Source organism: Poromitra crassiceps, assembly GCF_964638095.1.
Source record: "Poromitra crassiceps genome assembly, chromosome: 20".
Taxonomy (NCBI): domain Eukaryota; kingdom Metazoa; phylum Chordata; class Actinopteri; order Beryciformes; family Melamphaidae; genus Poromitra; species Poromitra crassiceps.
In genome coordinates, this window is record NC_139637.1 from 28,746,969 (window position 1) to 28,774,605 (window position 27,637).

The window sequence follows — 27,637 nt, forward strand, 5'->3', positions numbered from 1 at the left end:
GTGCTCGAGTGGCATCACTCAGAGTCAGCGCACAATTGCTCAACTTCGAATGTCATAGACATTGTGACATCATCAGTGACATCACGATTGCTGATGACATTACATTGCATTACATTAGGTCATTTGGCAGACGCTTTTATCCAAAGCGACTTACAATAACACATTTTTGTCAGCAATAGAGCAATCAACTATGCAACACAGTATATGACAATTACAACTTCTGAAGGAACAGTGGTACAAGTTTAGTTGTTTTTAAGAGAGAAAGAAGTTAGTGGACATCCAATCTGGGACAAAAATGGAAACAAACAGAGCCCACTTACTCCCTTTTATAGAGATAGACAGATAGATAGATAGATAGATAGATAGATAGATAGATAGATAGATAGATAGATAGATAGATAGATATGGATAGATAGATAGATAGATAGATAGATAGATAGATAGATAGATAGATAGATAGATAGATAGATTTGGATAGATAGATTTGGATAGATAGATAGATTTGGATAGATAGATTTGGATGGATAGATAGATAGATAGATAGATAGATAGATGGATAGATGGAAGGATAGATGGATAGATGGATGGATAGATGGATAGATGGATGGATAGATAGATAGATAGATAGATAGATAGATAGATAGATAGATAGATAGATAGATAGATAGATAGAAGATACTGTATATATACACACACTAGATTACAGACATCTCTATTGTTGCGGAGCTCAACCTTTTGTAATTCAAGGCCGACTTCTGATAGTTAAACACTGGTCTAGAAGGACTCTATGCAAATTCTCAGAATTGTGTCTTGAATACTGAATGTTTAGATGTTTAGATGTCTCGTCATCTGCTCCTTCCAGAACAGTACAACACCACCAAAAGCTCCTGGTTGGCTGACTACTGTAAGGAGGAGGAACAGACTCCACAGCCGCCGCCCGCCATGCCCTGGCTGGGCTCCTCGGTCGACCCACCCGTCCTCGGCCAGAGTGAGTTCCAGCTACACGCAGCAAGCACTTTTTATTTCTTTTCTTTTTTTAGGCTAGTGCAGGTCGCATGTTCGAGCCCCCGTGTTACCTCCAGCTTGGTCGGGTGTCCATACTGGCACAATTGGCCGTGTCTGTGGGTGGGAACCCGGATTAAGGGTATGAGTCCTGGTCTCTGCACCTGCGCCTCCTTTGGTCGGTCGGGGGACCTGTTCAGGGGGGAGGAGAACTGGGGGGAATAGCATGATCCTCCCACGCTATACGTCCTGCCGGTGAAACCAACCCGCTGTCAGGTGAAAAGAAGCGGCTGGCGAGTCGTGGCGACTGCACATGTATTGGAGGAAACATGTGCAACTACAACTCTCCCCAGATCGGCAGAGGGGGTGGAGCAACGGCCGCGACAGCACGGGGTGACAGCACGGGGTAACAGCACGGGGTAACAGCACGGGGTAACAGCACGGGGTAACAGCACGGGGTAATGACAGCACGGGGTAACAGCACGGGGTAACAGCACGGGGTAACAGCACGGGGTAACAGCACGGGGTAACAGCACGGGGTGACAGCACGGGGTAACAGCACGGGGTAACAGCACGGGGTAACAGCACGGGGTAACAGCACGGGGTGACAGCACGGGGTAACAGCACGGGGTAACAGCACGGGGTAACAGCACGGGGTGACAGCACGGGGTAACAGCACGGGGTAACAGCACGGGGTAACAGCACGGGGTAACTGACCAAGTACAATTGGGGAGAAAAATCCCCCAAAGAATTCATTAGGTTAGTATTAGAGCTCAACAGTCACGTGACAGTTCTTGTCCACCACGGAATTCCCCATTTATTTTCTCCATAGAGAATCCTTATCTGAATTTTTAAGTCTGGAACCAAGAAAACCAGCCAGCAGATGAATCCTGAGTGACAATGAAACATTTCACTTGGAGCAAAAATAAAAATGGTAAAATCTTATAACCTAATCTTATAATCTTATAACCCTTTTGCTCCAAGTGACATGTTTCATGTTCACTCACGGTAGAGTACAGATAGCAGGATGTTGAGCCTATAACCCTCTTGTGTGCTCCCTCTTGTGTGTGTGTGCGTGTGTTGTGTAACTGTCTCTCTCTGCTGTCAGGTCTTCCCTACCTTAGAACTAGGAGCACAGCCAGCTTGACCTGCCTCGAGCAGCAGAGTCGCTCCAGAGGTACCATCCAGACTTCAGTCACCCAGACAGGTCTCCTCCACCAGCACAGCCCATATCAAATCCTTCATTCCAGGGTTTCTGCGGGTCCTTGAAAGCTCTTTAAGTCCTTAAAAATCAAATCATCAGAATTTTAGGCCTTAGGCGGCGTTCACACCCAAAGCGCTTTTTTCAGTCAGAACGCTATGAAAATCATGTCGAGAGTGCTTCCATTGTGCAAAAAACACAGCGCACGGAGCGTTTCTTTTGTGCTCCGTTTGTTTTCCCCTGTAGTCGCGTGCAGTACAGATCAGAACACAACGACCACAAGGACGGTAGCCAGCTAGTTTTGTCTGTTTGAGGTTGAAAGCCAGATTATTGCCAATTCTGGCAGTAGCCGAGGTTGAAAATCCCTCAAAGGTAGGAGGAGTGAAAAAGACGATCAGGGCGCTTTTCCTCTGTTCAACTTTTTTCAGCTTTAAAACGCCCACAGCGCTCCTCCAAAAACAACAGACGCCACCAGCGCTGAAACACCAGGTGCGTTCATTAAAAGAGGAGCACGTTTAGCGCGTCCTTACATAGAGAATGAATTGCAGAAAGACGCTGGAAGCTCCAAAAACACTTTTGGTTTGAATGTAGCCTTAAAATGTCTCAGAGGGTAACTAAATCCTAAAAGACATGCCCCCCCACCACCACCTTTATATCAATGTATGTATGTTCGTCGATGGCCTATGTTCCTCAGGGAATAGTAAGGCCTAAGTAAGTAAGTAAGTATATCAATGTATATGGCTGTTGAGTAGTGTTGGTGATGCAATCTCATCAAAATCTCAACATTTTACAGGAAAATGTCTGAATTCCACATATTTTAGAATTTTCATGCAGCGAGAGAGCCCTCTAGTGCTCGACACCTACTTTTTCCAGTTGAATTTCTTTTAATCCGCCTAATGGCTCATCTAGCATAGATTATTTTAGTCTAAATGTTATAGTTCCTATAGTATTTATAGTATTTGGTAGGTTAGTGATTTTAGACGGTTTAGATTCACTACGGCCGTGTTGGTTAGCTGTTGTGCTCCAGTGTCTGTTACCCAGCTCCAGCCGGCTCTAGCAGGCAGGCTGGGTGTAACATTCTAAGCACTCCCCGCTGGTGTTAACTTAGGTTCCCAGGAGCTAAGACACAGGTCTCCTGGCGTACAGACACCTAACAAAAACAGAGATGGCTTGGAGAAAACTCAGCGAGGAACCTAGACAAACATTACGTTACATTAACGTTACATTACCTGGTATGTTCTGAATTATTCCACTTCAGCGATGGTTTATATTTTGGTCCGAGCAGGGACCATTTGATTCTTTCTGTCATTGCAATGTCCATTGCTTTTCTTCTTTGAAAAAAAAACAATTGATAACAAAAACAAATCTATATTTGTACGTGAGGTAATGCAAATTGAGATTGCAGTCAAGTCACCAACACTTTCCAGCACCAACTCCCCTAGATCATGTAGCATACATACAGTACAGTATGTAGCATACATACAGTATACAAACCCCTATCATGTAGCATACATACAGTACAGTATGTAGCATACATACAGTATACAATCCCCTAGATCATGTAGCATACATACAGTATGTAGCATACATACATTATACAATCTCCTAGATCAGTGGTTGTCAACTGGTGTAGCCTCAGGACCCACTATTTTCAATGCTTCCATTATTTTGGCAGCTACTTGGGTTCAAATTGACTTAGTGAGTTGGTTTAAAATTTGTGTATCAATGAACTAAATTCAGTAATGTTCAGGTTATGGTAGCCTAATTGTTTTCATTGTTACAATGTAGCCTATAATTCAATCAAAAGTTTGTCTTTGCAGACACCAATAATGACTGCCCAGCAAAAGTAGTTTAAACTAGTAAGTATAGTTAAGTATATATATATATATATATATATATATATATATATATATATATATATATATATATATATATATATATATCAAAAAGCGGCCAGGGGGGGCCGTAAATTACAGTCTACCCATTTCTCCAGGGACCACTACACCACTGGTTGTTATTGTTTCAAAGTGGCGCAGGCATTTGAGATTGGCAGATTCGACACGCGCAGCAGCAGAGGCATTTGAGATCCACAGATTTGACACGGAGGGAGTGGAAAGGAAATCCATATATGGTTGCAGCCGGTCAGTCAGAGCGGATTGCAGAGCTTGCAGGGAGCGGATTGGGATTTCCATCTGGCACCGACTGAAATGGTCGACTCGGCACCAATGGGAGAGCTAAGTCCACCAGGCTTCTTCAAGCCAGTCAGACTAGCATACAATAGACGATGGAACAAACTATGTTTTGGGGGTGATTGACAGGTGGCCTGTCCAGTGACAGTTTGCCAATCGTGGACCAATAGCAGGCGGAGCTGCGGCTTGGGGAAACCCCTGGTCTCGTGCGAGCTGCGCAAGAACCCCCAAGATGGCGACGGCCACACTCCCATACTCTAGCCTTCAAAACAGAAGTCCAAAAACCAATGGGTCACGCTGACTCTGTCCATATTTTTAGACAGTCTATGGGTGCCAGTCTAGGTGGATTAGTCTCAATCCCCAGCATGCAACGTACTCTTGTAATTGCTGATGCTATTTACTTGCACTATTTACTTGCACTGTGCTCATTTTAAGGGCTTCTTTGCACCACAGCTTGATTTTCAAAAATCACAGTGAATGAATAGAAAGATGAATAGGTGACAACTCTGCGCTCTTAGCTTAAGAAACAGTGGTGAAAAAAAAAAAAGCGCAGATTTCCCTGATTCTGACCCATAGATTTAAGAAATGCCGTTTGAAAGAATTCTTCAAACTGGAATGTAAAGGAATTGAAGGCAACACAGCAGGAGGCCTGTCTGGTTCTTTATGCTACAGTTTGTTTGAATCTGCTGCACAACTGAATCAGCATAATAATCAGCTCCCGAAAAATGTGTTGGTGATGCCAAAACTAATGTCACATAATTCTACCGCACGGAGACGGGACTTTGTTTTATTAAATCTTCAGTTGTGTTGCAGGTTTGACTGCCGATGACTGTAGTTTTTAAAAGCTTGTTAAGATAAGATAGTACTTTTTAGTTTGCACAGACGTTTCTCTGCATTTCATGCTGTAACAATCAGTAAAAAAAAACTCATCCCACATGGACAAACAACATAAACATCTGATATCTGAAGTTCTGTTTAGATGTCAAGCTTGTGCTAGCATTTCCCATCTTTCCACCTTTTTCAACTTCTGTTTCCAAAGACCCCTTTGAGTGTCTTTATTTTTTAGTATTTTGTCTTATCGAAGGCAAACGTGTCATAAGAGCATGGTTCATCATTCTCATTTGTTTTCACGGCATGGCCACTTGCCTTGATGTGTGAGTCTAAAATTCACTTATAATAAAACTCAGCTAATTCACCATATTATTATAGCAATAATTATGTTTTGGGTTGTGCGCAGCCTGTGCAGCATTTGATATTGTCCATAGTGTTTTATTACGGTCTGTTTTCAATCACTTTTTTTAGATTTAGATTCCTATAGAATATAAAGGAATGCACGTTGTTTTGTTGAGTTACTGTCTTTATTATGTCCAATATTTTTGTGCTATAATGTATTTGGACTCGGACTTGTTAATTGGTAAAGATTTTTTTTTTTTTTGGTAACAGTCCCTAATAATTTGACATAAGTTATTGATTGCAATGCATATTAAGTTTGTGCAAGGGCAGGCACGTGTGTTCCACCTACATGTGGATTCCCGCTCATGTTCAGTAACTCAGTAGCTCAGACTCCGGTAATGGGCACTCGACTCTTCTTTGGTGGCTTGGACTCAAACACTGGGGACTTGAGACTCCACTCAGACTCGACATATAGTGACTTGACTACACTACTGATCCAGTAAACTTGACTTGTACTGTGTTCTAAACTGTTCGCATAGTGACATAAATTAATACTGGACACAGAGGGCAAACTGCTACCAGTCTGTCTTTGCAGAGCCTTCTCCAGGGCAGCGCCCAGGTTCTGGAATAGAGCCCTGCATTCTGGCCTGAGCCTGAGGGGGCCCGAGGCTTGACCCGACCCTAGGGCCGATTTTCACATCACTGGCTATAGCTGGGGCCAGGCCTGCCTGTTTTTAGTTTAGTTTAGTTTTTTAATGTTTAACTGACACATTGCAGTGTTCAAAGTGTTTTAATGTAGTTTTTTGTATAGTGTTGATCTGATAGGCTTAGGCTCATCGAAATTGATCAAACACATACGTTTCAGGGGGAGGGGGGGTAGGGCCGGGGCCGGGCACGGGCCTAAAATTCTGGCAAGCCATAGGGCTCACATCGGGCTTGGGCCCGAACATGTAGGGCCCAGGCCGGCCTAGGGCCTAGATTTGAGGCCCGTGCAGCGCTCTATTCTGGAACTCCCTCCTCCAAGACATCAGAGACTCAGACTCCCTCACAGTTTCTCAATCCAAGACCCATCTCTTCTCCACTGCCTTCTGTCAGCCCCCACCCCATCCATCCACCCCTGTGTGTGTGTGTGTGTGTGTGTGTGTGTGTGTGTGTGTGTGTGTGTGTGTGTGTGCGCCTGTCTGGTGTTTTTCTTACTAACTCCGCCCCCTAGTGTTTACTTTCTAGTGTAATGTAATAAGGCAATGTAAAACTGTCTATGAAGGTCACATCTATAACGCATTATGAGCCCATTTATAGACATTATAATGCATCTATAGGGCTTTATAAATATCTTTATACATGTTTATAATTATGCGTGATGGGCATAATGTATTATGAGTTCAGCATTCGTAATGCTTTATACCTCCATTCCAAAGTGACAAGTCTTTTTTTTTTTTTTTTACAATTTACTTGCAGCCAGCAAATACTGCTCATAAGTCCTCATAACTGTGTTATAGAGTATAATACAAGTGCTTTATAATATAACTTCTGTCACTTTACTTAAAGTTCACAGTCATGCTGTAGCGTATTGTTTAGTATAATACATTATGTCCACTACTTATAACACTTTATAAACATCTTATAAATCCATTATAATGTCTTATGAATGTGCTCATAATGCATTATAGACATGACCTTCATAGAAAGTGTCACCATTATTATCATTATTATTATTATTTTGTTTTTGTTTTTGTTGTTGTTGTTTGTAGAATGGTTCATATGGTATGGGAGGTAAAAGTAAAAAGTTAATATGTCAAAAAGTCATTGACTTCCTTTAACACATAACATTTGTGTGTTTTGTTCAATAGCATTTGAAATACTATGCAAATTGTACATTATTTGGACATGACAATCTATTCACTGAATATGCAACAATTCAAAGACTCACACATTTCACTGGAGGTAAGTGTAGTATAAGGCAGCATGTTATTGACCTGGAAAAATATATTTGATCTCCAAATTGCCATTGTTTTTTTTATATAGCAGTTTTCTCAATTCCAGAAAAGTTGCCTTTTTGGAAGTGAAGTTTTTCCAGGGTGCTCATGTCATGTTAGCGTGAATTTCTTGGAATCCAAGAAAAAACGCAAGCACATCACTGTTTATAGTTTGTAATCAACATTGCAACAAGTCATGAATTCTTTGATTTGGAATTTGACCAGATTTCGGTGACTTTGCCCATGTTCACCTCCAGCAGATGTCAAGCTGTCCAAGAGGAGGCAGCCCTTCGTGCCATACGCCCTGCGCAACCACACGGGATGTACCATGCTGTTTGCCACGCTGACTACCACCCCCACAAGGTAAGTGTACCCATCACCATTTCTGCTGCTACAGTACCTGGACATAACATTTCTGCTGCTACAGTACCTGGACATAACATTTCTGCTGCTACAGTACCTGGACATAACATTTCTGCTGCTACAGTACCTGGACATAACATTTCTGCTGCTACAGTACCTGGACATAACATTTCTGCTGCTACAGTACCTGGACATAACATTTCTGCTGCTACAGTACCTGGACATAACATTTCTGCTGCTACAGTACCTGGACATAACATTTCTGCTGCTACAGTACCTGGACATAACATTTCTGCTGGAGATATTTCATTTTTATTGTTTTGAGGAATTTGCATCAGTCACCTGTTGGCATTTATTTGAACATTTGTGTGCAAGCTAGTGCAGAATAGGGCATTCACGACTACTGCTTTTTAGTAGTTATTATCGACTACTCCCAAAGAGTAGTCGACAAGTCACAGGGAATATATCAGTTTTTTCACCCATGAAAAATCACGAGTTCTGGTCACAAACAGGGTGGGAATTACATGCTCCTCCCTCTGGCCGTGATGCCCTGAGATCCCTAAGGTCACCTTGACAGTGCCCTGCTACCAGCCTGCTACCGTCAGTTGCTTTAAAAGCATCAGTGGTCTCAGTTTGATGTAGCTGTCCTATGTAAAGGATGTGTCATTGAATCATTTTAACACACATTTCAGAAAAATGGCTCTTCACGATGTCAATAGAGCAATGACCTTTGTGCCCTGACACGTGACCTTGTGCGCTAACAAAATATGCGACGCTGAAGGCCAGATGGCCACGCCCCTAAAAAGACGAAATTCCCACCCTGCTCACAAAGGTCTCAAAAACAGCCACTAAAGGTTTAACTAATGTAGGCGGGACCAACCTGGGGGTATGTGAAATCCTGATTGGTTCTGAGAGGCTGTTTACAAATCAGCCATGAAACCCCGAGCTGAGCTGGAGATAGCGACTGTTTGACTGTAGTAACAACATAGATGAGAGTCTTTCCCTCTATAAATACCTTCAGTTCCATTGATTTAACATGGCATCATGTAGAAAATTACTGTTCAAACAAATCTATGTTAACACATTGACTGCCAGCCCTTTTTTCAATGCTGTAGGTAGGTTCTGCCAGTTTTTTTTTTGAGGATTCTGGCTCATTTTACAAGAGCCGAGGATTCTTTTCTGCTAAGATTTTGTGAACACACAATATCTCAAAACAACTAATAGAATGTGTGCTTTCTCTGTCTAAAAGAGTTAGTTTGTAGAGTTAGTAGTTATGTAAGCATTAGCAGTTGAATACAGCATGGTTTCAGCGTCAGAAAAATAATTCAGAGATAAACGGCTTTTTGTGAAATTCGATAGAACAGTCACTTTAACCATTCATTTTTGGCATCAGTAAGACCTAAACAATAGTTTTGAACAGTAATTTCCTCCATAACAGCAGGAAACTCCCCTCTGCTTCCAACTCCTCCCTCCGTGGGCGTTCCTCTTGGCTGCAGCCAGCGGCCGTGTCACAAGCTTGTCACCAGTCTCACTGCTTTGCAGCTGCTGTGCGGCTGTGCCTGTCTGAGCGGCCGCTCTTTGAGGAAGTCTGGTTGGACTCGCTCGCTTCTTGGAGTTTTGGTTGAGAGCTTTGATCAAGCTTTTGCGATTCTGGTCATATTTATGCTGCGTGTTTCAAAGTGTGTTCCATCCGTGATCTATTATGCAAATTTGCAATCCCGCACTGCCAGCAATCAGCGTGAAAACGAAAGCGTTTTCGCCAATCCATTTTCATGAGAATGGCTTCGTCACACTGCTTTTTGCTTGCCTTCCTCCTTCCTTGTCGCCACTTAGTGGGTCGGTGGAATGGGTTGTACACGTTGTACACGTCCAATACTTATATAAGAGATGTAAAAGGGTTAGATGCACATCCCACCGTCAAAAAAAAAATATCGATTTTTTTGACGTGTTAACACGTCGTTGACAGTCAACAGCTGGATTCTGAAAACGTGTTAACACGTCGTTGGCAGTGAACGTGTTAATTAAGTTAATTTATTTATATTGTTTATTCCTAAATCCACAGATGAATGATTAGTGGACTATGATGCGCAGTGTCGACTAGTGGTTTTGATAGTTGACTAGTCTGTGAACCTCCTAGTGCAGAAGGCAACCATTTTTCATAAAGTCACACGTCCTTTCAAATTTGGAATTAAAGCTCTTCTTATGTTCTAACTTCTTCCTCCGCTTATGGGACTACATGGCATGTGAAGATGTTAAGAGCATTTCAAATTTAGATTAAATCTAGTGAAGAGCTTAATTCTGTTTTTTCCATTTTAGTTTTAATTCAGGGGTTAGGATATATATAGTATAGTTGATTCCATTTTTACCACCAAATTCCATGATTCCATCCAATTTTTCTGCATCATGGAAATCCTATGTCCCTGCAGCCCCATCTAATGCAATGTTTCCTGCAGGGTGGCGCTGTCCCATAGCAGCAGTGCTGACTCCATCTCTGACGTCCATGGCACAGGAACAGATGACACCCACAACGTCAGCCAGTGGAGAGAGGTGCTGCCTGGGGAGGAAATCCCCTTTGAGTTTGAGGCCCGGGAGAAACTTCGCCACAGGTGCAGCTTTGCCTAACATTAACATGTCTGCTAACGGCGTCTGGGTAGTGTAGAGGTAATAAAGCACTGTCCTGCCACCGCGGAGACCCGGGTTCAATTCCCGGCAGCGGTACTTCCGGCTTGGTCAGGCGTTCCTACAGACACAATTGGCCGTGTCTGCTTGTGGGAAGCCGGTGGGGTATGAGTCCTGGTTGCTGCACTAGCGCCTCCTCTGGTCAGTCGGGGGGCCGGTTCGGGCGGAGGGGAACTTAGTGGAATAGCGTGATCCTCCCATGTGCTACGTCCTGCCGGTGAAACTCCTCACTGTCAGGTGACGGCACATGTACTGATTGAGCCATGTTGCACTGTGGTCCATTAAAGGTGTACTGCATCCCTCTACTGAATGCATGTGGAGTGAATACATTAACCTACATTGTGTTGCCCTCAACAAATATTCATAATCACAGTTATTAGTGCTTTAACTTGTGCGCACAATGCGAAACATAATGCAACACTGTAAAAGTCAGTTTAAAGTCAGACTCAGAAGTGTGACTAGTAGTTGTACATCAGTGTCGGGGGTAACTCATTACAGAAGTAACATATTACATGTAATATATTACTTTTAGCAGTAACTTCCGTAATATAAATTATTACAAATAGGATTTCAGTAATATTATACCAGTTACTTTGTCAAGTAACACAAAGATACAATCATTTCCTAATCAAATTGTGTGTTCTTATGCAAATAACCACTATATATGACGATAACAAAGGAAAAAGATAACATTTAGATTTATTTATTTTGGATGGTTTACACTGACTTCAAGACGGTTAAAATTATTTTTCGGCATGGTTCGACGGGGCGCCGATGTCATTCTGCTACTGCTGTTATTTTGGTGAAAGTAATGCAAAAGTAGTGTAATAAGTAACAAGTTACTCTACACAGACAGTAATATTGTAAAGTAACTTATTACATTCAAATGAAAGTAACTACGGTAGTCATATGTAGTACCGGTATATTACATTTTGAAAGTAACTTGCCCAACACTGTTGTACGTGCGTGCTGTAAGTTGGCACGTTGTGATGATGTGACTGACTGTTCCCTCTCTGTAGACACACTCATGAGTTGAAGTTGCACCAGCTGCTGGTGAGGGTGGGCGGCTGGGAGCCGGTGAAGCCGGTGTCCGTAGACAAAGTGGGCGTCTTCTTCCGTTACGCCGCTCCAGACCGCAACAACCCTTCCAACACTGTGAGCTCCTCGTGCAACAATGCTAAGAGCAGCAGCCTGCTCTGCATGTCTGCCATGTTTGTAGTTCTCAGTCGGTTGGCTCTCAGGTTTGATATAAAAAAATACTTTTGTTCTATTTCCCCCTTGTGCAGGTTGGCAGCCCTATCAGCAGGACCAACATCATTCACCCACATGTCTATGTAAGTCTGGCAAAGTCCTGTTTCTAGATCAGTGCTTGTGATCAGTGATCACAAGCATAGAAACACTGCATGTAATAGGCCACGCCCATCATTTCCACACACCAGCGTCATTTTCCTTGAATTAAACATAGCTAAAAGCTGTTGTGTGGTGGGGCTGCGCAGACAACAAATGTAAAAAATCGCCAGTTAAAGTTTTGTTGTACTCCCGAGCAAAACAAGGAAGCCATTGAGAATTGGCGAGAAGAAAAATGTGGATCTAGCTGTCAAGAAGTAAGTTGGAGTGTTCATCTTCTGTATATACGATCTTTTGGTGCAACACGCAACCATGCACGCGACATAGGAGAACGCCAGGATTGGACAGGAGTTTGTGTTTTCCCCCGTCTTGGGCGTGGTTTCTGAATGATGACGCGTTACGCAGTGTCTCTATGGAAAGAACGAGAGACCATCTTGGGATGGGATCACACCAGCCTGCAACTCAAAACGAATGTGGGCCGAGGGGGCGTCAAGTTTCCTCACTGCATCTTGCACAGACGCTATCGGCCTCGCAAAATTGGGGGGTGGAGGGGGGGTCTCCTTGCTTGCATAACGGTAATCTTTCAACTCTGCCTTTATTCCTGTCAGCTACACACCTGTAATGTTTCCTGACTACATCTTGTGTGGTTGTGAGTGACGCTATCGGGCTGATGAAACTCTGTCCACAGACATAAACACAAGAGTCACAAGGTGGAAACATTATGAGCCGACGCTGCTAACAATTTGGGTCAGAATGTGTGAAAGCAGCTACGAGGAACTTTGAGCTGGTTATGAAACTGTCTAAATGTAATGCTGATGCCTCTGTATCACCTCCAGCAAATTAGAGCATCAGTGAGAATAGTGGCTCTTTCTATAGACCAAATCAGCGGGATGTTTACATTTACTTCCGGGTACCCCTGGGTCCACACATTATAATGGCGGTGAACGGCACAAACTGACGTGTTGAAGACAAAAACAGACAAAGAAGACAAAAATGGTTCGTCCGTGTTGTGTTGTTGTTTAATATCATTCATAACAACACTTTCACTAACGTTAGTGGAGACCAGACTAGCTAATTTACCTGTTGGACCAGACCAGAGTAGACTTGACGCTAAATTAAATTAACATGGCGTCGGTAGCTCTGTCTGTAACGTTAACGAGTCTGCAAAAAAACAGCGAGTTTGACAGACAAACAAACGTTATTAGCTAGCTAACACTACATAAAACAAACACAGAAGAAAGGCTAGATACGTCGGACAAGCATGTTTACCAACCGTTTAACCATTTAAATTGAAAGTAGTCGGCCGAAAACAACGAGAGGGTTTGACAGCATTTATTTGACAACACGCACATTTAAACCTGCCGCCTTCCCCAAGTGGTACCCGGAAGTAAATTTGTTTACATGGTGACGTCACGGTGATTTGGTCTATAGAGTAGCCTCTCTAAATGCCTGTGTGCGGGCAGCACACCCAGTGGAAACGTACAAAACACGCAGAGCGGAGGAGACTTTTTCCCACGCTGAGGCTATTGTTTACGTACATGATAGTTTATAACGTATGTTGTTCCTGCTACCCAGCTATATCTTGCTGTTTATTATTATGAAGGCACAACATCACTAGGGAATGCTGATAACTTTAGCCCTCTCTTCTGTTACCGAGCAACCACATCTTTTAGTTGTAGGCTTACATGTATCTAGGTGTTTGAACGGTACTAAAGTTTCACCATCGTCCTACACAATTAGTAATCTTACGTGGCCACAAAGAAGCGGCTCGCGGCTGCACATGTATCGGAGGAAGCATGTTTTTATTTTTTTTATTTGTGCTAGTCTACAACTCAGATCAGCAGAGGGGGTGCAGCAACCCCCCGGGAATACCAGGGCGAATTGGCCACGAACAATTGGGGGGGAAATGGGAGAAAAATCTGTAAGAACAAGCAAACTTTAACCCATTGATACCTGATGCAGCATTTGTGTGTGTATCCCTTTAAGACCGCGAACCGCGTGACGTGGTTCGCGGTCTTAAAGGGATACACACACAAATGAGGGATATACACGCAAATGCTGCATCAGGTATCAATGGGTTAAAACAAAATAATTTATGCAACATGCATCAAGCTCACACAAAAGCCACAAGTCCTGATGGTGTGTTTGCTTTGGGCCCCTCAGTTCTCCGCTCTGCCCCCGGTCAGAGTGGTCTTCTCCATCACCATGGAAGGCAGCGCCAGGAAGGTCATCACCGTCCGCTCCGCCCTCATGGTCAAGAACCGGCTGGAAATCCCGATGGAGGTCCGGCTAGACAGCCCCTCCGCTCCAGACAGTAAGATACAGCTCCCATCTGATCTGCTTCCATTTTCTCTTCTTTTATGTCAATGTACTCATGAAGTTGAGATCATTTGGTTGTTGCAGCAGAAAATAGTTCTAGGAACCTGGAAATATAAATGGAATTGAAATAATAGAGCAAAATGAGGATCACATAAACTTCTGCATGTGAGAACTTCAGAACTAGAACATGAAACGTATGAAAGGAAATGGAGGCATTACAACATTAACTAGAGAGCCCTCAGTGCCCACTTAACCCTAACCCAGAACCCACTTCCACTTCCACCATGCCTTCCTACAAGCTTCTGTGGTGTTACGTGAATCCATCTGGAAGTTAGGCACCTTTTATTGATGGGACACACCCATTACCATGCCCCCTTTTGGCCAGTGGCCACAGAAAATTAATAATTCCTAAATTGGCCCATTACAAATCTTTCTGCCAAGTCTTGTGCAAATCTGTTAATAACTTTTTGAGAGATCCTGCTGACTGACAGACAGACACAGACAGACAGACACACAGACAAGACAGAGACAGACAGACACACAGACAGACAGAGACAGACAGACAGAGACAGACAGACAGACAGACAGACAGACAGAGACAGACAGACAGAGACAGACAGACAGACAGACAGACACACAGACAGACAGAGACAGACAGACAGAGACAGACAGACAGACAGACAGACAGACAGACAGAGACAGACAGACAGAGACAGACAGACAGACAGACAGACAGACAGACAGAGACAGACAGACAGAGACAGACAGACAGACACAGACAGACAGACAGACACACAGACAGACAGACACAGACAGACAGACACACAGACAGACAGAGACAGACAGACAGAGACAGACAGACAGACAGACAGACAGACCTCTCCTTCCACCGTCACTTCCTTTTCAGCGTCCGTTTCTGCTATTCACTAATAACGTTAAAACTGCATAGAAGACGTCAACTCGTCTTTCAACAACAGTGGAAAATTACTCTAAAGTCACAGCGCAAGTTGCTATTTAGACTGTAAACATCGGAGCACGGCATATTTTTATTGGAAAAATAGACTCTGGGTTCCCAGATTGGTTTGTGGCTAACTCTCTGGAGCTAGTATGAGGAACAGCATGGATTGTGCTGAGAAAGGGAGCTACCAATCATCATCATCATTGTTATGTGGCATATAGGGCTAGGGTTCCAAAAATCACAACTATCCCTTTAAGTTGCTTTAACCAACCCACAACTTGTACTTGTTTGCTTATAGTCACAAGACAAATATGCAACACTGTTGACGTGAGAAATTACCAGTGGTGGACCCCCTTGTGACTGCGTAAAGCAGTGCCAAAAAAGAAAATGCAAATTTATTTATTTATTTTAGATTTCCCCAAAAAACTTTATGGTATATTATTACAATACAACAATACTGGTGTTGACAGTTATAGAAGATGCCAAATCATTCAAAACAATAAGCATTTTGCTTTTAGGAGCATAACGCACATCCCATAATACAACTGTTCGCATCGCATCCCATAATAGTATGGTGATACTTGGGATGCCATTGCGAACATAGATGCGAACAGGTTAGCTAAAAGTTTAGCGTCGCCAGCGAGGGCCCCCACCGTTGTGGTCGGGGTACGTTTCGAAATCCCTCCAGGCCTGAAACATTTTTCTAGGGGAAACACTGTAAAATAAACCCTTTTTTCTGGGGGGAGGGGGAGAAGGATGATCTAAGAGTGTCCTATGTGTCCACAGAGCCAGTGGTGCTGCCCCCTCTCCTGCCTGGCCAGGCCTTGGCGGTGCCCCTCCACCTGACGTCGTGGCGGCTGCAGGCGCGGCCCAAGGGCCTGGGCTTGTTCTTCTGTAAGGTCCCTGTCCACTGGACCAGCGTGGAGAGGCCCGGGGAGATCCACAGCAGCAAGAGGGAGTGCCAGTCTGCAGACTTTGACCACCACCTCAAACGCAACTTTAGGTAAAGAGTAGGGATGCACCCATACCACTTTTTTTAGACAGAAAGTACCAGTACTTGGATTTTGGTACTTGCCAATATAGAGTACCAACTGATATTTATTTTTTACTCATTTATTTCATTCTTATGCTATGCCATGCTATCTGATCTTGAAAAGTATTACATTTAATAAATCAGTTTAGGGAAAATTAAGGCCTTTAAAAAGTATTAAAAAGTCTTCTAATGAGGTATTACATTTTGTAGCTGTTGTGCTGATTGTGTTAAATGGGCAATGTGATATCGTCTCATATTGATCGCAGACCCCTGAATTGAATTAAAATCATAGATTAATTTTCTGTCGATTGACTAATCGATTAATCGTTGCAGCTCTAGTCATATGCAATCAATTTGTTTTGCCTCCCTCTCTCCTGCCCTGCCTCTCCCTCCCTCTCCTTGGCGCCCCCTGGATGCCTTCCTCTGTATCTTCTCAGGTTTTGTGTGGTCATCAAAAAGGAGAACTACCCGGACCAGCAGCCTGCCAAGAGGCTCTCAGACAGTGCCCAGCAGATCTACCGCCAGCCAGGTCACACCATCTACCTGCTGCCCACCATGGTGCTGGGCAACCTGCTGCCCTGCGACATCAGCTACTACCTCAAAGGAACCTCCATCAAAGGCTCTCTGAAGCCGGGCAAAGAAGCTGTGCTGCACGCTGCCGATACCTCCCAGAACATGGAGCTAGGTCAGAGCCTGCTTTTAGACTTATTGTTTGATTGGTGTGCCATGGGCAATATGAACTAGCCTAGTGAACCAGTCGGTCACAAGAACTCACATTTAATTTCGTTCTACCACAGTCTTGGTAGTCTGGCTTGAAGCCAGAGGGTCTGATAACCAGAAATGTCTGGCCTCAAGCCCTGAGAGGGTGTTTGTAGAAATTGCAAAGCGCCCTAGCCAATCAGCGACCAGCCTCGTAGTTGACATCGTAACCAGCCAATCAGGAATGCCCCTGGCAAAACAGTAATGGCTGCTTCCATGCCTGTCCGCCTCGAGCAGTAACGTCAACATTCGTCGAGTTTAACACGTTTACTGCCGTCGACGAGTTAACTCGTCAAAAAAACAACAACGGTTGACTGCCGTCGACGAGTTGACTCGTCAAAAAAAAAAAAAAAAAAAATTGACGGTGGGACGTGGATCAAACCCTTTTACATATCCTATAAAAATATGGGAGCTATTGAATGTGTATAACCTATTTTACCGACCCACTAAGTGGCGACAGTGCTCTCCAGACGAGCAGAAAGCCGAGCAAAAACAGCAGGAAAAAGCATGAGGAAACCATTATCATGAAAATGGTTTGGCGAAAACGCTTTCGCGCTGGGAGCTGGCGCACAACGGTGGGGGATTCCAAAAATAGACTCTGGGTGCAACACACTTTGAAACACGAAGCAGAAAGGCCAGAATCGCACGCAGCTTCATCCCAGCTCACAACCGAACCGAGCCCGATCCAGACTCGCCCGACGAGCGGCCGCCAGCAGCCAGGCAGCACAGACAGGCAGCAGAGACTCGCCTGTGACACACGCTGCAGCCACCAGAGACACGCCCACGGAGGGAGGAGTTTGAAGGAGAGGGGGGTGGGGGTGCTGTTATTTTGGAGGAAATTACTGTTCAGAACTATTGTTTAGATGTCTGATGTCTCACTGATGCCAAAAATAAATGGTTAAAGTGACTGTTCTGCCTGTTCTATCGAATTTCACAAAAAGGCATTTATCTCAGCTTTCCTTCTCAGACGCTGAAACCATGCTGTATTCAACTGCTAATGCCTACATAACATAACATGATAAAAACTAACTCTTTTAGACAGAGAAAGCACACATTCTATTAGTTCTTTTGAGATATTTTGTGTTCACAAAGTCCTAGCAGAAAATAATCCTCGGCTCTTGAAAGATGAGCCAGAATCCTCAAAAAAACCCTTGGCAGAAGCTACCTACTGTATTGGAAAAACTGTTGGCAGTGAATGTGTTAAACAGCCATAAAGTGCACATATTGCAGAAATAGACTCAATAACAACAATTAAACAAGTACAGGAGTATTGCCGCAACAGCAGAGTTTCTCGGCTGTTACGACCATGATAAAGTCTAGGGCAAACAGGTGTAACATAAAAAGGTCTAGGAACAAAAAGAGATTAACTGAGTTGAAAATGATCAAACAAGGATTTATTTTAAACAAGAGATTTAAATCACAGGAAGCCAGTAGCTTCAGGGTGGCCAAAAGCCCAACAAATTTACATGGAAAATAAAGCAAACTACACTCAAACAAAAACACAATTCTAGCCTACAAAAAAACAGGAGAAGAGGGGGGATGAAAATAAAGGGCAGCACACCCCTACAGGACTTCCTGAGTTAGTATTTAACAAAACAAAAAGAAAACAAAACTGGAATCGAACCCAGGGTCAAGAAATACAGCAACAGTAGCTAGTGGGAATAGGCCAGAAAACCAGCTACAGTGTCAATACCCGGTCTATCAACAGGCCTCTAAGAGCACAGGCATTAACAGGAAAAGGCCAATCAAGATAATGATCAACATCAAGCTGAGAGCAAAAAAAGAAGAGACAGCAGATGAGCTAACAGCTAACAACAAAGAGCTGCAGTCTCAAGTGTGCACACGGAGCAAGTGCTGGCTGTCGAAGTGGCAGAAGGCCCAGCACTGGAGTCTCCCTGGCTTCTTATGCTGGTTTGATTGGAACCAGCTCCAGGTGAGGGCTCCTCAAAGTAATCAGTCAATCAGAGGGGGGGGGGCGTGTCTGGAATAGAGACAGAGGTGAGAGAATGCAACACACAGACCAAACCCAAGACCAGGCTCTGACCAAGGCCGTAACATCGGCGGAAAATATATTTTTGCCATTCTCCCGAGTGGATTTGGATTTGACTGGATCCAATGCTGATTGGCTGAAGGAGTTGTCTGTCAAAGCAAGTACACCCGCCCAACTTCACTGGGTGAAAGCTTGATGCCAGACGGTCTGGTAGAACGAAATGAAATGTGAGTTCACGTGACCGGCTGGTTTACCAGGCTATTTATTCTTTATTTGCTCCTAGTTCTAGGAAGGTTCCTAGTAGAGGATGGGTCAAATGCAGAGGATGAATTTCCCCATGGGGATAAATAAAGGATAACGTCTTAACTTAACTTATAAACAGGAGTTCGCAGGTGTTTTTTGACTATTGGAATCCAGCCATCGTCTTTGTTGTGACTCTTGGCTCCTTCAGGAGTCATGCTGGAGAACTTCCCTGTGTGCAAAGAGCTGCTGATTCCTCCTGGGACTCAGAACTACGTGGTCCGCATGAGGCTGTACGACTCCAACAAGCGCCTGCTCTGCCTCACCATCCGCATCATCCTGCGAGCACAGGGGGCGCTCAAGATCCTCATCTCTGCCCCCTACTGGCTCATCAACAAGACCGGTAAGTTCTTCTGAAATCTAGACTCATACTATTCTTCCATTTTCCACATACTGTATGAGGCTGGTATTGGCCTTTTATTGTAAAAATAATATATAAGTAATAAATAAATAAGTTCACAAAAAGTTTAGAAATGTGGTCATGTTTAGCAGCAATTATCATCATCATCATCCTCATCCTCATCCTGGGTTTCAATGAAGAGTTTTAGTGTCTCATGACCTAAATGCTGTTTTTGCGGTTTTTCCACCCTGACAGGAATACAGGTCAGGGCCGTAGTGCAGCGGTAGATTGTGCCTAACAACACACGGGTCGCAGGTTCGAGCCCAGTGTTACCTCCGGCTTGGTCGGGCATCCATACAGGCAGAACTTTCCGTGTCTGTGGGTGGGAAGCCGGGTTAAGTGATAGAGACACTGCGGAGTGCGTCGTCATTCAGAAACCATGCCCAAAAACAGAACCCCCCCCAATCCTGGCGTTCTCCTATGTCGTGTGCATGGTCGCGTGTCGCACACAAAGATCATATACGGAAGATGAACACTCCAACTTACTTCCTTGACAGCTAGATCCACATTTTTCTTCTCGCCAATTCTCAATGGCTTCCTTGTTTTGCTCAGGAGTACAAAAAAACTTTAACTGGCGATTTTTTACATTTGTTGTCTGCGCAGCCCCACCACACAACAGCTTTTAGCTATGTTTAATTCAAGGAGAATGACGCTGGTGTATGGAAGTGAACGGAGAGCTTTCCCCCGTGATGGGCGTGGCCTATTTCATGCAGTGTCTCTATGTACTGATATTAAGTGGGCAGGGAGGGGGGGGGTGTGTGACTGGGGGCGATATCATGATCCTCCCATGCACTAAAGCACTACGTCTTGCTGGTGAAACTCCTCGCTGTCAGGTGAAAAGAAACAGCTGGCGACTACACATGTATTGGAGGCAGCATGTGCTAGTCTTCAACTCTACCCAGATCGCCAGAGGGGGTGGAGCTATGACCGGGACAGCAGGGTTGGCAATTGGGAAGACAAATCTGAGGAAGGTTTTGACATGAAAGTGGTTATATTTAGAGATACTGAATATCGTCATAAAATATCAGTTATCAGTCATTTCAATTTAAAAAGCTATCATTACCGGCCATCAAAACCCATCTTGGTTGAGCCCTATTCAGAATGTATAATAATGTCAATGAGAATAGTTGTCCAGTTGCTCTTTTCAGGAGTGAGTTGAGTGAAGATTGCTTTATCCCCCCCTCTCTCTCTGTATTTTGTTTTGCCATCAAAGAATAACCTGTGACAACATCAGAATTCAATAGGTGATGTTGATTAGGGATCGAAAGATTAATTAAGCCCATTATTGTTTTTTTTTTAAATAATCTGCATCGGCCGCTGCCTGCGCTCACAAGGCCGATTATTACAAAAGAGTGTTTGGGAGATGAACCTGCTCCCTGCTGCATGCAGTGCTATGGCAGTCTCAATGATGAAAGACAAACACTTGGCCTTGCCTTAACCCATTGATACCTGATGCAGCATTTGTGTGTGTATCCCTTTAAGGTCTTAAAGGGATACACACACAAATGAGGGATATACACACAAATGCTGCATCAGGTATGAATGGGTTAAGAAGAAGCCTCTCTCTAATGCCTCTTTGCTCCCTCAGGGCTTCCGTTGATCTTCCGTCAGGACAATGGGAAGGCCGACGCGGCCGGCCAGTTTGAGGAGCACGAGTTGGCCAGAAGCCTCAGTCCACTGCTCTTCTGCTACACTGACAAGGAGCAGCCTGCCATGTAAGTCACCAGGAGTAGCATGATCCTCCCACGCGGGGAGAAAATAATTTCATAAGTTTATGAACATATTCAACAACAGATCCCACTTGTAACTTATAAGACAACATCCTGGGCCCATCATCATTTACATTTCTAATCTTTCTTTAGACTAAAATAGTATAATTTATAAAAGTATGTTACGGCCACCTTTGGAAAAGGCTCGCTTGGAGACCAATAACATATAAAGAAGGGAGTCAAGGAAAAGAGAGTATTTATTTGTGAACAGAAGTTAACTCTCTTAAGAAAACAAAGTAACAAAGGGGTCAGGTGGGACGACCAAACAGAACAAAAGAGTGGACACACACTGGCCGACGCACGGCCGGCAGACCAGACACCACCCTAAACTACAAAACATAACTAAACTAAACTATATAACTACTACTATAGACTACCGTGCTCACCTTTCCCAAAGTAAAGAAAGGGTCAATCAAAGTAACAAAACAAACCAGGCACATGGCTGCTGCCACCAGCATGTAGAGGTGTGTTGGGGATGAGAGAGGCAGACAGAATGAATCTAACTGCCACTACTTACTGTATGTGAATGTGATTTAACCAGCAGCTAACCAATCATTAGCAGCAATGAGGATCAACTGAGTCCAGGCATGAGCAATAGAGAGGCAAAGTGAACGTCACTTCCTGCTTTTCAGTTTCAGCCGCTTCTTTTCAGATTCCACATGTTCAACACTTGTTTGTCTGTGTTTAGCCCATGGCACACCAATCAAACATTATTATATTATTATTATTATTATTATTATAGTATTCCAAATCTCTATTGTTTGAGAATGTTTGTTTGGTGTGCCATGGGCTTTCATTTTGTATCATCTGTCCTCACGTGTCTCATCTCTGTGGATCCAGGTGCACGATGCGGATCGGGAAAGGGATCCACCCAGACGGAGTTCCAGGCTGGTGCCAGGGCTTCTCCCTGGATGGAGGCAGTGGAGTCAGGGCAGTGAAGGTCATTCAGCACGGGAACAGACCAGGGCTCATCTACAACATAGGCAAGTTCTGACACTCACGGAACCAATGTCTGCTCCATCAATATTCAACAATAGTCCAACAATATTGAAAGATGCCAGGCTTTCCCAACCTTCAGGCCTGGACCACAATTGGCGTCGCATCGCATGGAATTCAAATGGGGTCGCCTGGAATTTCTAGTAATTGATCAATACAAATAATTATTGTTATAATAAAAACAACACACACAATTTAAAACAACTGTATCCTATCTTTTAAAATAAAATGTCAGCTGAATGTTTAGTCTGACTCATTGTTCAGTATTAATTTGCAGCATTGTAAAGACAAGCTGACCTGTACATATCCTGACCTGGGAAAATAAAATCGTCGCTTTGTGCACTAATCTGTGGTTCGTCCTGGGTATATTCTGCCTCTGGCTGCCATTCACAATAATATACAGGAAATAGCCTAAATGTGGTCTAAATTAACCTGCAACATAGTAGCCTATTTACAAACTATTACCTGATCGAAGACAAATTAATTTGAGCAGAAAATGGTCTGTGTTTTAAATGTCTGTGATGAAAGTGGGGTCACAAGCCAAAAAAGGTCGGGAACCCCGGCAGTATTTACATAATGGTGATTTTAATCATTTAGACACAAATCTTTACTTTACTCGCAGGTTTGAATAATCACTTTCAACTGTCAGTTAACATTAAATTACATTGTCTCATTTACTTTTCAAAGTGAGATACTGAGGAACACCCTGGAAATATATTTTATTTGATGGTATACATATATATATATATATATATATATACCGTATATATATATATATATATATATATATATACCGTATATATATATATATAGTGTATACAGTATATGACTCAACTTTGTTTCCCCACCCCTAACTAATGCCATGACATCAAAGTCAAACTAAAAGCAGTTAGTTGGGCCACAGCATCAGTAAAAAGCCTTGTCAGTGGTTGAACATGTCCTGTCTGACCATCACAGGTATCAGTGTGCGGAAAGGGAAAGGACGCTACAGGGACACGCACATCGTGACCTTTGCCCCTCGCTACCTGTTGGACAACCGCTCGACACACAAACTGGCCTTTTCTCAGAGAGAGTTTGCCAGGGGAAAGGTGAGAGCTGTGTTTTTACTCATTCAATGTTCATACCAAATGACGGGGAAAAGGCAAGTCAATACAGCTCAACAGTCACATGACACTCAGGAAGAGTATTTCCCCAGTCCTACTCTGCATTGAGATTTTCATTATTACCATTACTATGAGCTAGCTAGTTGTGGAACTATGGTATATGTTCCTACAGAAGCCACAAATCTGTATGATATCATCCTCCGGTGCCATGGAGAAGTACTACACTACCCACAATCCTAAAGTGTAATACTGACGTCTCAGATTGGTGCAGCTCGCTGAAGGAGTCTGTGATTGGTGGAGCTCGCTGAAGGAGTCTGTGATTGGTGGAGCTCGCTGACGAGTTTGCTGCTGTAAAGGGCTCAAAACCGCCACTGAGTGACTGGAAGTATGTTACGTGAACCATTACTAGTCACGCTGCCTTCAACGCTGGGACCCGTTTTGAAATCCGTTGCCCAGTTCATTCACAGTAAAGCAAGATATTCCAGCTATACTGTAGACCAGAGCTGTGTAGATAGAAGAGTCCCGACATCTCCATTCACTCCAATGGACCAGTTTTTTACTCTCAAGAGTTCCAGGAAGTAAGATCCTGGATTAACACATTCAGTGCCAGCGACGCCATATGGCGTCATTAGAAATTTACCGTACAGTGCCAGCGACGCCAAATGGCGTCATAACTCGATTTTTTTTTTTTGACGGGGGGGTGTCGATCTATGCCTCTTACATCGCCTCTTACAATATTCAGAGGTATTGAATGTGTCTAACCTATTTTACAGAACCCTTAGGTGGCGACAGCGCTCTCCAGATGAGAGAACGTGGAGTGAAACACACAGAAGAAGTCATTGGGGGGAAGGAAATCGCATCGCATCCGTCCGTATGCAGCGGCTTCATTGAAGCAACGTTTAGCTGTGCCCCTGCAGCAGCCAATCTGCTATCACAATTGAGCACCTCGATGTCCGCTGCAACAGCCTCCGTGTCCGCTGCAACACATGATCAGCCGTGGATTTGTTATTATTCTCAACTCGAAGCATGGGAGCTGGTACACGCGGCTGTAAAAAAGCAGGATCTAGCAGACTTTCAGTGCTGAGCAGAGAAAACGAGAAAACAGCAGAGCAGAGAGACACTCCTCCCACAACGGGGGGGGGGGGGGAGGAGGAGGGGGGGAGGTGGGCACGCAGAGCCAAGTACACAACACAGACCCAGACAGCAGGACAGGGTTGGCAAACGCAAGCCAGAATATCCGATGCCCACCAGCAGCAAAAGATCAGCAAGAAGCTGCAACCAGCAGCGCATGCAGGCGCCAGCGCTGCTGGTTTCAGCTAAAAATATTATTCTTCCAAACAAAATTCCCTTGCCTTCACTGTTTTATTGAAGGAAATTATTTTTGAGGTGTGACTACATCAGAAAATTAGCTTCAGAGTCAGTGATGTGCTTGAAATGTTTAATTTCACAAAAGGCTCATTATCTCAGCTCGTAGAAAAAAAGCTCTTTTTTTCGTTCAATCAAGCTATCTTCTCCGGCTCATAACTAAAGAACGGAAAATGGGATCAATAAACTTTTTTTTGCAGGTGATAGAAGAGAGTCTCATCGTTATTTGTGCGTGTTCAGTGTTTACATAGTAATTATTAAAGAAATTATATGACTGTTTTAAAATGCATTGCGGCCTATGTGGCACAGCAAGCAACCTTTTGCCCAAGGGCCGTGGCACTGAAAGTGTTAAGCAGCACTGTCGAGTTGCAGCAAAATAGACAGTTTGTGTTGTACTCTGAAAGGGTTTTTCCCCCCTTGAATCAAATTGTACATTGTCAGCTTTATTTTAGCATGCAAAAGTAGCGCGAGACCCATTCCTGGCTGTTCATTGGCTAATGAGTCTCGCATTTTGGTCCTCCGCTGAGGCCACTCTGTCTCTAGAGGACACTACTGTAGACTATAATGTTAGCCATGGAGCTAATAGCCTCATGGTGGCCCAGACAGAGTGCTATCCCATTGGCTGAAACACTGTCACTCAATGATCAGCTAATCTGACTGGCCGCAATGGATTATGGGATAAGTAGTAATGTCACTCTTAAAATAATATATGTACACACTCTTGTACTTTTGCCCCTCGTTTCTTCTTGTCTGAATCAAATGTTTTATCGTCACACTTCTCTAGGCTAGCTGGTAGCATTTGTTCCAAGCTTAAAATCTTTATATAAGGATTTCTTTCTAAACGTCTATGGATAAACCAAATGGGGAAATACTCTTCTGGAACAAAAGCTACGTCACGAGGTCACATGACTGTTGAGCTCTATAGATAAAAGGAAGATGATGGATGAAGTCTGAACTGTCTCTTAGGGCACGGTCAACCCAGAGGGCTACATCTCCACCCCGCCCGGCTCCAGCGTGGTCTTCCACTGGCCCAGGAACGACTACGACCAGCTGCTGTGCGTCAGGCTCATGGACACCCCAGACTGCACCTGGTCCGGAGGCTTCCAGGTCAACAAACCCAAGTCCTTCCATGTCAACATGAGGTGCGTCACACCATGGTGGAAAAAGTAGACAAACCATGTCAAAGAACAGCTTCACACAAATCCTGTGAGTGCGTTGACTGTGAGTGTTGTCGGTCAGATGAACGGAGAGGAGAGCGAGACACGTGCAGTGTCAAGCACGTTCTGTGGACAGAGCACATTATGTGTACGGTATACATCTTTCTTATAGTATAATTGTATTATTCATACTGGCTTTTATTGTACTAGTGCAGTGCCTGGTCCCCTCCCTCCCCTTCCCCAATTAGCCTAACTGACATCTATTTGTCATCTTCCCAATAGTAAGACAAGAAGATAGATGCCCTTCTCGTCTCTGTGCGTGTAGTATAAAAAATAGCTAGCGCTAGTTAGCTTAGCACAACGAATGGTACAGTACTAGTCAATGGTACTGGCTAGTCTACCCCCATTATCATGAGCAGAAAACGTAAAACAACAGAAAGGAAGAAAATATAAGTGGGGGAACGCTTCCATACTGCTCACCTGGTGTAATCCAAGTCTCCACAAGCCCTGAGATGCCAAGTGGCATCATTTAAGTACCGTAAGTCTTATCCAGTGTTTCTTCATATCTGGTGCTTTTTGTCCAACAGGGACACCCTGGGGAAGTGTTTCTTCCTGCGGGCTGAGATCAGCCTGAAGGGAGCCACCTACCAGATCTGCTTCAGTGACACTGACCAGCTGCCTCCACCGTTCAGCATCCACAACATCTCTGAAGTAGGTCATTCTATATCAGCTTAGATCATGTTCTACTCTGACATCTCTGAAGTAGGTCATTCTATATCAGCTTAGATCATGTGCTCTATAACACTCTGACATCTCTGAAGTAGGTCATTCTATATCAACTTAGATCATGTGCTCTATAACACTCTAACATCTCTGAAGCAGGTCATTCTATATCAACTTAGATCATGTGCTCTATAACACTCTGACATCTCTGAAGTAGGTCATTCTATATCAGCTTAGATCATGTGCTCTATAACACTCTAACATCTCTGAAGTAGGTCATTCTATATCAACTTAGATCATGTGCTCTATAACACTCTAACATCTCTGAAGCAGGTCATTCTATATCAACTTAGATCATGTGCTCTATAACACTCTGACATCTCTGAAGCAGGTCATTCTATATCAACTTAGATCATGTGCTCTATAACACTCTAACATCTCTGAAGCAGGTCATTCTATATCAACTTAGATCATGTGCTCTATAACACTCTGACATCTCTGAAGCAGGTCATTCTATATCAACTTAGATCATGTGCTCTATAACACTCTAACATCTCTGAAGTAGGTCATTCTATATCAGCTTAGATCATGTGCTCTATAACACTAACATCTCTGAAGTAGGTCATTCTATATCAGCTTAGATCATGTGCTCTATAACACTAACATCTCTGAAGTAGGTCATTCTATATCAACTTAGATCATGTGCTCTATAACACTCTGACATCTCTGAAGTAGGTCATTCTATATCAACTTAGATCATGTGCTCTATAACACTCTAACATCTCTGAAGTAGGTCATTCTATATCAACTTAGATCATGTGCTCTATAACACTCT

The 27,637-nt window shown here is 43.7% G+C and overlaps 1 protein-coding gene across 1 annotated transcript in view; it reads left to right on the forward strand.

Annotated features, from left to right (window-relative positions):
- Positions 1–27,637, forward strand: part of vps13d (vacuolar protein sorting 13 homolog D) — a gene marked incomplete at its 5' end in the record, with an annotated part of 162,147 nt that overhangs the window by 85,193 nt on the left and 49,317 nt on the right. Inside the window, 15 exons of the mRNA XM_083657137.1 lie at positions 863–988; positions 2,111–2,179; positions 7,802–7,904; positions 10,358–10,510; positions 11,603–11,738; positions 11,870–11,917; positions 14,094–14,244; positions 15,994–16,210; positions 16,678–16,925; positions 19,441–19,632; positions 21,278–21,404; positions 22,299–22,441; positions 23,412–23,542; positions 25,889–26,064; positions 26,667–26,790. Coding sequence (XP_083513263.1) covers positions 863–988; positions 2,111–2,179; positions 7,802–7,904; positions 10,358–10,510; positions 11,603–11,738; positions 11,870–11,917; positions 14,094–14,244; positions 15,994–16,210; positions 16,678–16,925; positions 19,441–19,632; positions 21,278–21,404; positions 22,299–22,441; positions 23,412–23,542; positions 25,889–26,064; positions 26,667–26,790 — 2,144 coding nt within the window. The remainder of the gene's footprint in view (positions 1–862; positions 989–2,110; positions 2,180–7,801; positions 7,905–10,357; positions 10,511–11,602; positions 11,739–11,869; positions 11,918–14,093; positions 14,245–15,993; positions 16,211–16,677; positions 16,926–19,440; positions 19,633–21,277; positions 21,405–22,298; positions 22,442–23,411; positions 23,543–25,888; positions 26,065–26,666; positions 26,791–27,637) is intronic.